The sequence below is a fragment of the Rhinopithecus roxellana genome, chromosome 21 (assembly GCF_007565055.1).
Source record: "Rhinopithecus roxellana isolate Shanxi Qingling chromosome 21, ASM756505v1, whole genome shotgun sequence".
NCBI classification, from domain to species: domain Eukaryota; kingdom Metazoa; phylum Chordata; class Mammalia; order Primates; family Cercopithecidae; genus Rhinopithecus; species Rhinopithecus roxellana.
The window spans coordinates 36,770,078-36,787,192 of NC_044569.1; the positions used below are offsets into that span (position 1 = coordinate 36,770,078).

The following is a 17,115-nucleotide window of genomic DNA, read 5'->3' on the forward strand; positions in this document are numbered from 1 at the left end:
ATGTGGTACCAGCAGCCACGTGCCCTCAAGGGGAGGGAGGAAGAGCACAGGAGGGTGGGAGGGGGACAAACAGCCCCTTTTATAGGGTCATGGGGAGCTCTGTTCAGAGTCTCGCACGAATCTGCCAGGAAACCTTGTTCTGGATGGGAAGCAGAAGAACTGTGTGCGGGGCAGGCTGCCGTGGTCCTGAGAGACAGGGCTCGGGCCTTCCACCTCTCCCGTTTTCACACCTCTTCGGTCTATTGCAAGGACCTTCCTAGCATAGAAAAACGGGGGCTCTCCTGATTTGTAAACAGAGCAACAAATAAAAATAAAAACAAAACCAAAAATTCCTCCATGGCAGCCCACACCAATGAATACCCCAGATTTTTAGGGCCACTGTGGGTTTGTAGCTGGGTGTAGAGAGAGTTAAACTTTCATCTCCCGTGTTTACGACACTTTGTGATAAAATAGTTGAGTGGAACAAATACACATCCCCACTGCGTGCTTTCCACCGGGACACCTCACAGGTTGCTGTATGATCACACGTGCAAATGTTATTTTTTTTTTTTTTGCCTTTGGCATCAAAGGGCAAGCCTATTCATTAAAAAATCTTCTGTATTCAACACTCAATAGTGAAAAGAATTGACATTTCAAAATTCCTAAAGCAATTATGTGAAAATTATTTTCATTTTTTAAATTTTTGAAAGTGTTTTGATTTTTCTGGGTCAGCAGCCCTGTTTTGCAAAGAGATGGACCATTTCTGAGACTAGAATGTTTTCTTTGAAAATATTGAAGAGTATAAGAGATTTAAGACAATAAAGGCTGCAATCTCACCATAAAGGAAGAAAAACATCTATGTGTTTCAATATCCTTTGGAGATAAAGTCACAGTGATTGATATCAATGCTTTCACCACTTTATTTCAACTTAAACCGTTATCACGGACATGAAGCTTGTTTTACGATACATACTATCCAGCGATTTCATCTTTTCTGTACAGTTTAAGTACTTTTTTTTTTTTTCTGTACCTTGAAGTAAGCAGAATAGTTCAAGCTTTCAAAACTGGCGATGCTGTATGTGTGAGGGGTGCTTAGCATAATAGCACATTTCACTGGGCAACCCGAACCATACCTATCTGGTGTGGTTTGATAGCTGGGCTTGCAAAAGAGCTTCCAGTTGAGATTAGCATTAGAAATAGGTTGGAGCACCAACATTTCAGGATGAGGGAGGACTGGCACAAAGGAAAAGAAAATGTCTACAAGTACGCTGAAAGAACTAGCCAGAATATCAATTCCATGAGTATCTAAGATATACCAAATGTCATTTACAAATAAGTCATGGCAAATGTCACGACCTGAAATCTCAATGCAGAGCAGATGGTAGAGAAGTTAACAGTTGCCTGAAACTTCCATGTGCTTTCATGCCCACAGGAAAGGTAAAACTGACATTCATTTATCTTCAACAATTTCATGATCAATAAAGAATTTCAGTTGGAGACTAAAGCAAATTTTAGAAACTCCTTAATTCCAAGTTGCCCTATGGTTTTTATGATTGTGTGTTATCAGAATGAGGAGCTGTGTTCCACACGTTATTCAAAAGCTTTTAACACTCCCACAAGGCCTTCTAGAATTCCAGAATCAGCCTTGCACACAGGCAGAAAAACAGCTGCATCTTACAGGTTGTGAGAGAACACCCAATAAACTAGGGACTTTTTTGGGAAAAACTTCTCTCTCTGCAAAATTACACAACCACCAAACACTCTAAACATCATGTGAAATGCTGCATTTGCGATCCGAATGGCACTCAGGGACCAGTGCTTTGATGAACCAGCAGCAACACGTTCGCCACTGACAATCAACTGCAGAAGCCACTCCTAGACACTGGACCCCACAGCAGAGTTTTTGTGTGTGTGTGTGTTTTTTTTTCTCCTTGTAATACATTTTTATCCACAGAACATTTGCTTTTAAACAAAGAAACCTCTAAGACTCTGTTTGCAAATTAATGGAATCACAAGATAATAAAGCTTTGATTCATAGACACTCATTTATCCCTCCACCCCTTCCACTTCTCACACCACAGAGAAAGTCTGCTCAAGGCGGATTTAAACTGAGGAATTTGTTCAAAAGTCTTCCTCAGTCTTATGATTGCTGCAACATGAAGCCAGCAGCACTGACTCCTGGGAAAAATGACCATAACCCAGGGCTGAACCCCAGCGTGTGGGCCGCAGAGGCACATCAGTCATCAAGTCCGCACACGCACACCACCAGACACCCCGAGAATGTGGCTCTCTTTCCGCAATGCCCATGTCCAGGCACCCTTAGACATCCAGAATTCAGCATGTCCTCACATTCCTGAGCCACACCCCGGCCGCCATCCCTTGTGAGGAAGAGAGGGGGTGAATTAAATGAAAACGTCCTAAGCAGCCACTCAGGCCCACACTCTTGGGCTCATATGCATTCTCCAGCATGGAACGAGACCTTAGACAGCAAGAGGCTACATGCCAGTTCTTCCTCTAACGGCTTAGTTCACCTACTGATTTCTCCTTTGCTTTTCCATTTAAACTAAAGCTCCTCTACTCCTCAGAGCTCACCTTGCCAGAGCCCCGCTTGGGCACACCCCTGTCACCGCCAAAGAAGCGCCCAATGGAGTCAAGGATGCCCGTGTCTCTGTGCCTTGGGAGGAAGCCATGCCTGGCATGGTCCATGGTACTTGCTGTGGCCAGGTACTTGGATCCGTGCCTCTGGGAGGGTCTCTTCTGTGACGCCATCACATCCAGGCTCTCGGAGGTGGCTGCACTGTCTTCTTGGATGGTCTGGAGCTCGTCGGACTCAGAGGGCCTGTCTTTGAAGGTGTTGTCCTCCCTCCCCGGGGCATCTCGGGAAAAGAGGCGGATCAAGTGGGGGCGGCTCCCTGGGTCAGCTGGGTGGGCATCCTGCCAGGCATTCTTTGGGTCCGCTGTGTGCTTGGAGTCAGTCACCGCTGTGTCCTGAGAGGAGGTCCCATTGTTCTGGTTCGCATCTGCCTCTCCTGCAAACAACAATGAGAGATGAATACGGGCCTGTGCAAAGCTGAACGCCGGACAAAGCAGCTTTCTTTGAGGGGTCTTGACCTAGCTGTCTCCTATAAAACCCACAGAATATGTGCAGTCCTCATAAAGCCCTTGGCCTAGGACGGAGCTAACCTGGATGGAGCAGCCTTATTGCAGCTCTGGGTTTCAGAAGGTCCTGGGAATTCCTCGGTTACTCGAGATTTGGCACCCTGGGTAAAATGCACCAAGGCTTCCCGATGAAGTAGTAGGAGCACGCAGAGCAGCCACGTCGGCGTTTCTTCCTGGGTGCTGCCATGGCTGCTCCTGGAGAGCCCAGATGTGCAGGCACCTTCACGGGACACGGACTGTTTAAAAGGCCACTGGTGCATAAGTTAAATATGTAAGGATCATTTATTTCACAAAAGGTGTTTTTAGTTTTCTTGGTAGAAGCAAAACTTGCCACATTTTGCAATTCATGCATGAAAGAAGTGGGGCATTTAGAATTTTTTTCAATCCCAGATTCCACAAGAGGCCTCTCGCAACAGAGAACTGCTTATTCAGGACATTTTGACTTGGCTTCTCCTCTGGAAGCAGAAACAATTAGAAATCTGAAGTGGGACTGAGAAATTTCATGTTGTATACCAGCATCTCATAGCTTTCTCCAAAAAACACAGCATTTCTGACACAAATGACAATAAATCCACTTTACTTTCAAGTTATAGTGTTAGGTTTAAATGAATATCATTTACTTAGTTTCCTCTCCAAACTCTATTACTTATCTACAGAAAACAGGATTCACTCACATATTCCTGTAATACCAGTCATCGATACGTCTATCTGTCCATCCATCCATCCATCCATCCATCCATTCATCCATCCATCCGCCCACATATCAGTTCATTTACCCATCCATCCATCTATTCATCCATCCGTACACACCCATCCATCCACCCCCCATCCACTCATCCATCCATTCATCCATCCACTCATCCATCCACCCACCCATCCATCTATCCACTCATGCATGCATCCATCGATCCATCCATCCATCCATCCATCCATCCATCCATCCATCCATCCATCCCATCCACATATCAGTCCATTTATCCATCCATCCATCTATCCCCCATTCACTCATCCATCCACCTATCCATCCACTCATCCACTCATCCACTCATCCATCCATCCATCCATCCATCCATCCATCCATCCATCCACTCGTGCATCCATCCATTTACCTATCTGTTCACCCATGCATCCATCCATCCATTATTTGTGAGTACCAAATAGGTGTAATGTACTGTTCTAGATGTCTGAGTTACAGTGATGAACAATATGTGGTCCTTGTCCTCGTGAAACCTACATTCTAGTGGGGAAAGCAGGTGAAAATGTATGTTATGGATTGAATAGTATCCCTCCAAACGATACATCCACATCCTAACCTCTGTACCTGTGAATGTGACCTTATTTGGAAATAGGATATTTGCAGATGGAATCAAGTGAAGATGAGGTCATTCTGCAGTGGGGTGGGCCCTACTCCAATCACTGGTGTCCTTGTAAGAAGAGAGCAGTTTGGACACAGGCACAGATGCCCAGGGAAGAGGTGTGAAGACAGAGGTGGAGCCTGGCGGGGTGCATCTACAAGCCGCAGAACACCAAGCACTTCTGGCACCACCAGGAGTAAGAGACATGGAGCAAATTCTCCTGCAGAGCCTTCGGGGGAAGCAGGGCTCTGCAGACATCTCAGCTTGAGATTGCCGGCCTTCACAATGATCACAGCTAAGCTCCCAGCATGTGGTAATTTGTCTTGGCAGCCCTGGGAGACTCATGCAATGTGCAACTTCACATCAGGCAAGAGAACAGGAAAGCAGAGAGGGCTTGGGTCAGCAGAAGGTCCTTGTGGAAGTGACATCTGGACACGATGAGAGTCTGGGCCCTGTGAGGACTTGGGGAAGTTGGGGAGGATGCTTCTGGCAGAGGGGAAGGCAGGCCCCCCTGGAAACCTGTGAGGAATCGGCTTACAGGTGGCAGAAGCAGCAGGAGAGTGGTCATGCTGGTCCTGGATCTGGGAGGACAGCCGGGCTGAGAACGTCCTGGGCCAGGCAGTAACCTGGGGTGCAGGAGGCCTGTGTGGGTCCGGGAGGACAGCCGGGCTGAGAACGTCCTGGGCCAGGCAGTAACCTGGGGTGCAGGAGGCCTGTGTGGGTCCGGGAGGACAGCCCGACTGAGAATGTCCTGGGCCAGGCAGTAACCTGCGGGGCAGGAGGCCTGTGTGGGTCCGGGAGGACAGCCCGGCTGAGAATGTCCTGGGCCAGGCAGTAACCTGTGGGGCAGGAGGGCTGTGCAGAGAACTGACCATCTCTGCTCTGCGCAGCGGCAGGGGTATCACAGCCTTGATGACTGTGAACAGACGGTGGAAAGGGCAGAGCAGGCGGCTATGTGGCAAGAAGACAGGGCTTGGTCTGGGAAGCAGCAGGGCCTGGGGAGGGAAGATTCTGGTGGACGGCCTCTGTGGAGGGATATGACTGAGATGGTAGGACCCAGATGCTGGGGGCACCTTGGCTTCCATCCTGAGCAGTCGGGAGAGGGACATGGACTGGGAGTTTGGCTGGGACACTAAGGAAAGAAGGATCTCTGTCCTGGGGTGGGGGAGTGGGGAGAGTGGCTGCAGGTGGCCTGGTTGGGGAAGGTGTAGACAGGGAACCAGTGAACAGCTGAGAATGCATGCCTGCCAAGTGACCAAGAGTGAGCAGTGGACAGATCTTCTTCTAGGTCGGTTTCTACAAAGAACTTCTTTTAATAACTGCCCTGGGGTCCCCGTGACCCCTCCAGTTTCCCTGACTTGCTAGGAGAGCTCCCGGGACTTAGGATATGATCCTGTCACTGCTATGACTCATTGCAATGAGAGGTGCATGGTGAAGTCCAGGAACCCCTCCTCAAAGAGTCACATGGGAGGCTGAATCTCCAAGCACATGCCGTGACCCGTGTGAAATGCTCACGTGCCGTGACCCCACGCATGAAATGCTGTCTGTTAGGGAGGCTTGTTAGAGACCCTTCCCCAGGGCTCTACTAGGGGCTGGTCTCATAGGCTGCCTCACTTGGTGCCACCAAGATTCCAGGCTCCAGAGGAAAGAGGCCGTTTCGCACAGACCATGTGGTGCTCACAGCCGTTCAGGCACAGCAAACCGCCCTCCTGGTTAGGGCATGGTGGGTGGGAGCACTCTGGAAACCCGCCTTCCCAGACCACACCCCAGGACCTAGCTCGCCACAGGCCTGCCTGAGAGTGGACGGTCCCAGCCCTCCGGTGTGGACTCTTTTCTGCACAATTACTAAGAGGCGGGAAAGTCATAAACACATTGGTGAGGAAAAGATGTTTCTCATGTGGTTTGGTTCACACTAAAAATACTTTGAGGGCATTTCTTCACGTGGATTCAGAAGACACTCAACTTGGGAGATGTCAGGTTGTTAAAGTAAATATCTGGAAGAGTGCTGTCCCCTGAGAACGCGTCCTCCGCCCTCCACTCCGTACAGCGTCGGTATGGGCAGCTCTGCCGATGAAGCCGTCGGAGCGGCCTCTGGGATGGGAGACGCCGCCTCTCTCAGCAGCAGCTCTCAGGGAAGAGTGGGGCAGACGCATTTCCCACCTGAGTTAAGTGCATACTCGGTAAGTTTAGGTGACCCCCGCTCCTTTGCACATGCACCAGTGTGCACACATGCACACACACGCAGACAGGCAGAGTACCATCAGAATTGGAACCCAGGTTCAGCAATTCTTGTAGAAACTTCAAATAAAAATGCAATTGCCTCCTGCATTAATAGCACTATTGACTAAGTCAGATGACAGCCTGCTAGCCTCCCGGGTGGTTGACCTTGGGCGATACTGTAGATAAAACAGTACCTGTGAAGATGCACCTTCTACCTTTTTTTTTTTTTTTTGAGACGGAGTCTCGCTCTGTCGCCCAGGCTGGAGTGCAGTGGCGCGATCTCCGCTCACTGCAAGCTCCGCCTCCCAGGTTAACGCCATTCTCCTGCCTCAGCCTCCCTAGAAGCTGGGACTACAGGCGCCCGCCACCACGCCCAGCTAATTTTTTTTTTTTTGTATTTTCAGTAGAGACGGGGTTTCACCGTGTTCGCCAGGATGGTCTCAATCTCCTGATCTCGTGATCTGCCCGCCTTGGCCTCCCAAAGTGCTGGGATTACAGGCGTGAGCCACCGCGCCTGGCCACTTTTTTTTTTTTTTTTGATGGAGTCTCACTCTGTCACCCAGGTTGGAGTGGGATAGCGCAATCTCAGCTCACTGCAACCTCTGCCTCCTGGGTTCAAGCCATTTTCCTGCCTCAGCCTCCCAAGTAGCTGGGATTACAGGTGCCCGCCACTATGCCCAGCTAATTTTTTGTATTTTTAGTAGAGACGGGGTTTCACTATCTTGGCCAGGCTGGTCTCAAACTCCTGACCTTGTGATCCGCCCACCTTGGCCTCCCAAAATGCTGGATGACAGGTATGAGCCACTGTGCCCAGCCTCTACTTTTAAGCCATCGTGAGCACTTGGACTCCAATGTAGCTCCTTTCTTTATTTCTCAGTGTGTTCCCCAGGGTCTCTGCCTAACTGCAGTGGGCGGCCTTTTTTGAATCTGTCTGAGAACGCACCGTGACACAGGCGCCTTCAGCACTGCGGTCTCACCTGGGGGGGTGCGAGGAGGGGAGGGCACCAGTTCTGGGGGGTGGTGGCACGGGAGAAGTGAGGCAGGGCTGCTTTCCTTCTGCTACTTATATTCGTGGAAGTTTGCACACTTACAACTCTCACTCATCGGAAAAAAGATTCCAGTGCTTCTGATTTTTTAAAATAAAAATCGCCTGGGTCAAGAAACTGCCCTGTAAACGAGACGTATCATGCAGTCCACATAAGACCTGGTTCCAAGGCAGGTTAACCTGCTCTCACATACATTATAGATGTTTTGCTAACAACAAAGTGTAAGGCCAGCAGTTGGAACCCAGGGTCGCGGTGGTCTCGTCCGTGCACTCAAGGGAGTGCATACAGCTGCCAGTGTGTCTGTGCTGGCTGAGCCCGATGCCTGAAAAATAGGTCACCTGCTCCAGGACAAGTGCGGAAAAGGCAGGACCAGGTGGGGTGGCAGACTTTGGTGGCACTGTTCTTCCAGGACCACTGGTGAAATTCAACAATGTAAGAACACTAAGTTTTATAACATATTATTAAATACATCGTTGCATTGTAGTGTTTGAAAAAGCAACATGAAGAATATCGTGGTCAGTACAAAGCTGTAGTTTTTGCAGGGATGCAATGCTTATTTATAGGTTGCAAGAACAACAGAAATAATTCGTCTGATTTTATAGCTGTGCTTTATATTCTCTAGCTAACATAAATGAATGCAAATGTGAAAGGAAAACAATAGCTTATATTGTACATAATTAAACGCATTAACGAAACACAAGAACATCTGAATACTAATATTTTTACAACAGTTGGGCTTTGTGTCCCTGAATGCAGTTATTTTGTGAGGCAGAGAGAAGGGCATTTTTGTCCCCAAAGTAGCTTCTCCCAACACATAAGAAGTATGCGAAGAAGTCTACATCTACGGATGTGCGGCATTTTTGGTAGGAGCAAGTGCAGTTTAGTCCGTTAATGCTGCCTTCAGTCAGACAAAATCCCAATGCAGACTTTTAAATTTGGGTATTTACAGAAGAGAGCATTTATTACACAATTAGTGAAACATGTAGATCTACATTTTCCAAAATACGTACTTATAATATTTTCTGTTGTATTAATCAAGTTCTGCAATTGCAGGAAAACTTGCTTAAACTTCAACACCACACCTTGATCTTATTGCTAGAACAATGCTGGCCTTTAGAAAGCGGTGATATTCGAATCACTGACCATATATGAGCAACAGCAGGGGTATCACGTATCTCTGAGTGGTTTCTGAGGCACAAAAATGCGCAGCAGGACGCAGCTGTGATATTTGGGGGATAGCGTTTACTATCTAAAGAAACTCAGGCGTCACGACCTGAGGAAGCTCATCCTCCACTCAGGTGATGTTCATGAAAGGCCACATGGCCTCCTTTTGACAGTGTGACTGGCTGCTTCCAGCGGCTCGTCCCCAGCACACAAGTGTTGCCAGGTCCTGCCACTCCTTTCTGTGGACTATTTCTTATGTGACCACAACCCCCCTTTCCTTGGCTTGCTGCCGCTTTCTACTGGGGCTCCCACTGCGACATCGTGGCTAATTCCCTCCTCTCCAGGCTCCCTTCATGGTTCCACTGCCTGCACAACCACTGGAACCATCCGTAAAGGGCTTTGCAACACAAGGCCCCTAACTCATGTGCCTGCATGGACTCCTCATTCTGTGAGCTCCAAGGACACACTCCTCTGTCTGCCTGTGGGTTCCCTTGTTCTCCTCGCAGTGCCATGTGCATTGCTGCAGGCCCTTGACCTCTGTGGTCTCAAAAATGGCCATGCTGCTGCCTCTGCCTCCAGGTCCCCACCCTGGGGAGGCTGGCCCTCAGAGGCCCAGACACCCTTCTCCGAGTGCGTCTTACCCTCCAGCACCACAGAGTCACTCCTTAGTTCTCTTCTAATCACCTCATATTTGCTTTGTTCTCTCCAGTCATGTGACCTCCTCTCCAAGGGCCAGGGACCAGGTTCTCTTCTCTAACATATCTGGGATGGTGCGGGGCCTCCATAGATGTCCAACAAGCATTGAATGTTTGCTAATAAAAGATGCTGATATTTTCTGGAGTATACTCCAAAAGGAAAGACACCAATTCCCCCACTCTTCTTTGCTAGAAAAACTTAGATATTGGCATGATAGCTCTTAAGCTGCTTTTTATACACTTGTTTTTAAGTCAGCCTCTATACCCATGGTCTCAAGCAAGCTGGTCCAACCTGTGGCCCACAGGCTGCATGCAGCCCCGATGCCTTTGAACACAGCCCAACACAAATTCATAAACTTTCTTAAAGCATTATGAGTTATTTTGTGACTTTTTTTTCTTTTTAGCTCATCAACTATTATTAGTGTATTTTATGTGTAACCCAAGACAATTCTTCTTCTTCTAATGTGGCCCAGAGAAGCCAAAAGATGGGACGCCCCTGGTCTAAAGAATTCTGTTTAGAAATTAATTTCAGTAGGAAAATTTCACTCTTTCTGGTTCTGCAGAGAGTTTTCTAATATGGTAAATAAAACCATTTAGCATGGCTCTGAAGTTCCGGAATAAAGAATTAAACTTTTCAGCTCTATCCTTTCCTAAAGTCCAAACCCTAATTTATGCTTTTGGATGTATTGCTTGGATGAAACATGGATGGCCGAGTGGGACCGCCCTCGACAAGCCCCAGGCCCACGTGCTCTGCAACTTCCTTGGCGCAAACCGAAGCATGTGGGTGGCGGAGACCCGGCGACGTGGCAGCGCCCAGCTGGCAGTCACCAGGGTGGGGCTGAGGCCAGGGCTGGAGGTCTGTGCAGAACCACAGGGAAGGACCTTGGAGGCCGACCTGAGTCCCTCCACTGAACAGCCAATGTGCTCCAGCCAGTCACTAAGCCCAGCTGTGCCTCCGTTTCTGTGTTCATGAGATGGGAGCATTCATTTCTATTCTTATCTTAAATATCCCGACGCCTTTCCGCAGCAGCACACTGTGACCTGGGTGACATGTTCTCCCCATGCCACCCTCCCACAAATGCTGCTTTCCACCCGCAGCAACTGCAAAGAGTGGCAGAGAGGGCGCTCCAGAGCAGACTGAAGGCGTTTTGGGAGGTGCATGTGTGCATTCTCGTAACTCTCAGAGGCGGGTGGTTTTAGTAGCCCATTTATTCACACCAGAAACTGAGGCTCAGCAAAGTTAAGCTGGGACTGATGGAGGAGCTGCCGTTCACTCCTGCCTAAACTCCCTCCACATGTTCTAGAAACGCAGGCGATCCCCCACCTCTGGCTGTCTGACACCAGCCCTTCTCCAGCCCAAAGTGGCTTTCACTGCAGCCAGGGTTTTCCTGTCAGGGTAAAATTGAACTGCAGATAATCGATGGCTGACGCATCTGTGACTAGCAGTCGCCTCATGGAGGGCTGACCAGGAGACACCCAGAGGCTTTCTGATCTGTGCCGAGCCAAGAGCTGAGCCAGGGCCCCCGTCTGCAGCCATAGGGACCTCGGGTGCACTCTGCGGTCTCGGTGCACCAAGGCCACCTGGATGTCGATACGTTAATGACTGTTAAACATGAACAGAAGCCGAGTCCCAGACTCCAGGACATTCAACACCCATCTGACAGTCTGTCCAAGTATCACCCTGCAACAGTATGAAGCTCAGCGTGCAAGAGCTCCAGGCTGGTTTAGGAAACTGTCCCACTCTCATCTTGCTCTAATCAGAACATGGCAGGAATCAGATATCCATACCTGACTGTCTCCAATAGAATGGTGATGACAGAGTGGACACTGTCCTCTATTGAAATACTGTTTTTTTAACCTAGAGCATATTTCTCATGCTCTATTCCCCTAAATCTGTGGAAATCACATTGCACAAGTAACTTCCATCAAAACCAGCATGTGGCCGGGCGCGGTGGCTCAAGCCTGTAATCCCAGCACTTTGGGAGTCCGAGACGGGCGGATCACGAGGTCAGGAGATCGAGACCATCCTGGCTAACACGGGGAAACCCCGTCTCTACTAAAAAATACAAAAAAAAAAAACAAAAAAAACAAAAAAAAACAAAAAAAAAAACTAGCCGGGTGTGGTGGCGGCGCCTGTAGTCCCAGCTACTCGGGAGGCTGAGGCAGGAGAATGGCGTAAACCCGGGAAGCGGAGCTTGCAGTGAGCTGAGATCCGGCCACTGCATTCCAGCCTGGGCCGCAGAGCGAGACTCCGTCTCAAAAAAAAAAAAAGAAAAAAAAAACCAGCATGTGTGAGAGACAAGCATCCGGGCTCCCAGGCACACCCCACACCGAGTAAACCAGGAGGCGCAGGCTGGGGCTCCGCTGCTGCCTTTCTGGCACAGGCAGAGGAGCCGGGGGCAGCGGGTGCCTCACTCTCCGAAAAACCGCCCTTCTCCCAATGCCCTGCGGCACCGTGAGTGCAGTTACTCGTCCGGCTCGCTGAGCTCCCAGCGTGTGCAATGGAACCTGCTGAACTGCGGAGCCTGGGATGAGGCTGAGCCTCTTGCTTTTCCTGTGTCGAGTTTGGTCTCGACCACCCTGCATGAATCTTTGTGCTTCCAATGCTCTGGTCAGGGGGCCCTGCTGCCTCGTTTCAGGAACGGTGCCTGCGGGCCACTGTCTGTGCCTGAACTCAGTGCTTTTCACCCTGGCTTGACCCCCGGAGGGCGGCTGTCAGCCGCAAGGAGAGGCTCGCTGGTGATACCCTCTGAATTTGCAACTTTGTTCTAAAGCCAGGGGTTTTCAGGCCAACAGGAATGCATTTAGTTAGTAATCCAGAGCATGCTATAGTAAAACATAACGAATAAACCCAGAATACAACGTACTCAGAAATCACCTTCTCCGCGAAGGCAATCACACTACTCAATTTAACTACAACACGGTGGACTTCTGTGGATGAGATGATACTGTCCTTCTTTTCACTACAATCAATGTAATGTTGTCCCCTATTATGAGAGATCTCAAAACATTAGACCTAAGGGATCATCCAAATATAATTTCACTAGGGAAGCTTAATAAAATGTCATATTCATGGCCAAGCAGATCTAAATGAGACAGAAGGCGATGAAAATCACCACCCCTCAGGTAACTTGAGGGTTTCTCAACAATAAGCTCCAAGACACACAGCCGAGGCTTCGCCTGCCGTGAGTCACCACCGTGGGCTTATTTTATGTATTTGCGTCGTTCCCATCTAAATGGGGATTCCCAGACTTCATGGGCCAGTAAAATAGGAAAAGTTAGGGATGAAAATGATGGGCCTTTGTATCGCCACCTCAAAACTTCCAAGTTTTTATTTTGCCAGCTAAGACATTTTTTAAAAAGCAGACAACGACCATGTCCTGGGAATATAATTTCACAAAAGAAAGAATTTTGGAATCAATAGAATGGGAAGAGCCTCTCCTCAGGAGGAAAGGCTGTGGAATACACTTAGCTTCATAAAAGTGACATTGTAGGGTCGCTTTTCGATCTGCTGCAAAGACCTTGTGTCTGCCCACACACGCCTGCCCGCACACGCCTGCCTGCACATGCCTGCCCGCACACGCCTGCCCGCACACGCCTGCCCGCACACGCCTGCCTGCACATGCCTGCCGAGGCCCACCGAGCAGAGGCTGCAACGTCCAGCCCAGCGGGCGTCCCGCTGGGCAGGGGCAGGGCCAGGGAAAGTGTTAGGGAGCCCCAGGTCTCCGACAGATATGACATTCAGACGCAGCTCCCTGCCCTCTGCACACATTCCAGACCCCACAAGCCCCTTACATACACACAGAGTTCACAACTCTCATTTGGCTGCAGACCACTAAAAACGTCCCCATGGAGGGGCTTTTGGTAACCACTTTTCTGTATATTTTCAACACGATGTCCACTAGATATTTTGACAGAAAAAAATTATTTATTTATTTATTTATTTATTTAGAGATGGGGTCTTGCTCTGTTGCCCCTGCTGGAGTGCAGTGGCTTGATAATACCTGACTGCAGCCTCAACTTTCTGGACTTAGGTGATCCTCTCACCTCAGCCTCCCGAGGAGCTGGGACTACAGGTACATGCGACCATCCCAGCCAATTTTTAATTTTTCCTTTTGTAAAGACAAGGTCTTGTTATGTTGCTCAGGCTTGTCTCAAACTTCCAGCCTCAAGCCATCCTCCTGCCTTGGCTTCCCAAGTAGATGGCATGAGCCACTGCCCCAACTAATTTTTTAAACTTTTTGTAGAGATGCGGTCTTGCTGTATGTTTCCCAGACTTGTCTCAAACTCCAGGTCTCAAGCAATCCTTCTGCCTTGGCCTCCCAAAGTGCTGAGATTACAGGAATGAGCCACTGTGCCCATCCCTGATTTATTTCAGAGATCAATATAATAATAGACTCACCTGTTCTCCACATTTTTACCTTGGCTTTAAAAGCAATATTTTTTTGGTAGCATATCTAGTTAGGTTTAAAGCCTAGAGTACACTTTTGGTTAGTTTTGAGTGTTTTAAGATCTCATAAAATGACCACACACACACATACATACACACACACACACACACACACACACACACACGTCACCACTGACCTGATTTGACAGATCTGTCCTCTACCACAAGGAAATTTAGCCCAGGGACTAGGAATTTTCCTGGCTCAAAAATCCAGGTTTCTAGCTTACGGTCCACAGATATCCTTCTTGTAGGTCTGACCCCCACGGGGAACCCAGACACAGTCTTAGGGGTCTCATAGGGCCCCCCTCCCAGGCCACCAAAATGCACTTCCAGATGATCTTTTTAGGGCCTAGAGTCCACACGATTGCCTAAGGAAATGTTGGGGATCCATAACATTAAAATACAAGCAACTGGAAAGGAGAGTCCCCAGAGGCTCAGGCAATGGTTAGGAGGCTGGGAATGGCTCCTGGAAATATTACTGCTTCTTCCTTTATTTTCCATTATTGGCAATCTAGCTATAAGGCCATACAGTATCTGAGGCAGAAAGTACTGGAAGGAGACCCAAGAGCCCATGGTACTATTCACACAGGGACTCCGCGTGGAAGGAGCTCTGAACAGGGAAGCCACTTTTGAGGGCTGACGAGGCCTCCACACAGGGACGGGAAGGGATGGGCTGCTTTGGGTCCTTCTGTCTTAAATGCACAATGGCAGAATTCACTGCAGCAGGACGGCCCTGTGGTTCCGGTACGCGCTACAATTTTCTCTGACAGTGATTTGTAATCTGGTTTTCTAGCCCACACTCGCTTTAGGAAGTATTTTCCAAAAATAAATCTGTATATCCAAATACACCAAAATGTGTCATTTTCCACAATTGTTCAAATTAATCCGTAGCTGCTAACTGAAAACAGCAGCATGGAACAGGTCAAGGAAACTATTATTGTGGAATTCACACAATGGAAAAATGTTTAATTATTTGGTTTGTGATTTGGTGTTTTTAAAGTCACACTTTTTAAATATATACATTTCTCCCATACCCTTTTATCAGACGGTATCTTCAAGGCGACTGAGGCTACCGGGGCCACTGTGCGATCTAGATTCCTGTAACTGACCCTATTTCAGACCTTCTCTTATGGGGACCAGTCGTCACAGCAAAATAGGAGTCTGCACACCCAAGTTCAAGTTCAAGCCCTTCAGAGGGGCAACCTGGTATCTGTGGAAGAGGGGATTCTGAAGTCACAACACCATTCTTTATGGTCAAGAAACTCTAAAGCTATATAGACACTGTTTTAGAGAAATAAAGAAAAGTTATCCAGTTCTTCAGCCATTGCAAAAAAAAAAAAAAAAAGTTCTATTTTCAGAAAATCAAAAGAAGGTGATATTTTTTCCTCTAGCCCAGGAAAAACCATATAAAAACTCCACACTAAACTGAAATAAGATAATACAACTTTCCTCTAGTGGCCTTTCTAAATTTCAATTCTCAATTTGCTTCTAATGGTGGGAAGATGTTTTGGACTTGTTACAATTGGCTTTTTACCTGTTCCCGCGCATTTAGTAAAACTACAAACGGTTGTGATCTTATCAGGGGCTCTCTAGGTGGTGTTTCTGAGATGTGTGGGGGGATGTGTTTGTGTTGGACTCAGGAAGTTGGGACAAAATAGAGGATTGTGTTTGTACTGGGCCCAGGACTAAGATATGTGGCAGATACCAGTAATTAGAGCAGGACAGAGACTTTCACAACGTTTGTCCTTACAATGTCCGGAGTCTATAGATAACCTAATTAACCTAATCGGTTGGGTCCGGGGTCGATCTTTAACTAGGCTGTCAGGGCGCCGCCTGGGCTGTCAGGGCGCCGCCCAGGCTGCTTGCCTGTGGACTTCATTTCTGTCTTTTGTTTTTTTCATTTGATCTCTTTCAACGCCAGACAGACCCCCGAGGCTGTGAGCACGCCGGCCCTCCTGCCCATCCTCTCACACTCCCTGCCGGCCACTGCCTGCCCTGCCAGCCTCTGCTCAGAGCCTCTGCCCTCGCCTGCAGACACCTCCAATTCCCCCACAAGCGCAGATTTCAGGAACACGTAAAGAAAGCTAAGAAAAAGGAAGCAGGGGGTATCCCATTTGTTCAGACCTGAAGCCGGTAATTCAGTATCTGGACAGTTTCCACGGTACTGTTCCGTGAGTGAGCTCCTAAACGTCCTTAATGCTGTGTGTGCTGACATATCTGATAGAAGAACATCTTTTTGCATTTTACATGCTAAGCTGCAAAAGAAACAATGCACCAGGGCCTATTTGCAGACCAGCAGCCTCTTGGCACGACGGGGGCATTGACCGTGCAGCTCTGTTGGCTCTGACGGGTTCCTGGTCAGTGCCTCTCCATTTGGCCACCTTGGACAGGCTGTACACTGGCTGCAGAGTGGGCCGCAGGTGACCTCTCGCATGGATGGGGAGAGGCTTACAGGCTGTGCCCAGTGGGAACCAGTGCTTGTGTCGAGCTCTCGGCTCCAGCTCCTGTCCAGCAGATAGATGGTCTGCTCCCTGCCCATGAAGAGTCGGACAGAAACTTTGAGCCATGGCAATGGCAACATGTGTGTTTTCTGGGGGTGGAGGTGAGGAGAGCTTGGGGCTAAAGGTGCAGGACTGAGCTTTAAGCTTTGGCCCCTTGTCCCACTGGAGAAGGCGCCGGGGGTACCCAGGGCCTCCACTCTCCCGGCCCCTCTCAAGGAGGCTGAGCCCTGCAGAGAGTCGTGGAATTTGGAAGTGTGGGCCAGGGCCGAAGAGGACCCTCCTTGTTTGTGGAATACTTGTGTCACAGCATGCTGTGCTCGGGGCCACCAGGGAGGGCAAAGGAAACAAAAAGGGCCATGGTGTGGCCCGTGGATTTGCTATGGCAGAAATTCTGCATCTATGAGAGGCATGTGGCCGCCTGCCAGGCTACCCGCAGAGATTTCTTGAAAACTTTCCCACAAACGAGGCTCATCAACCCACCCAGCTCACACCAATGCCTCCTTTGTGTGCCCAGAACATATAGTTTTTATTTGCTCCACATAGCTC

General features: G+C 48.9%; 1 protein-coding gene across 4 annotated transcripts in view; it reads right to left on the reverse strand.

Moving 5' to 3' along the window:
- The window catches only part of MBP (myelin basic protein), a 154,035-nt gene that overhangs the window by 35,241 nt on the left and 101,679 nt on the right, over positions 1–17,115 (reverse strand). For all 4 annotated transcript variants that reach the window (XM_010355241.2, XM_010355240.2, XM_030925734.1 and 1 more), the window contains exon 4: positions 2,572–3,008. In XM_010355241.2, the coding sequence (XP_010353543.1) occupies positions 2,572–3,008 (437 nt within the window). The remainder of the gene's footprint in view (positions 1–2,571; positions 3,009–17,115) is intronic.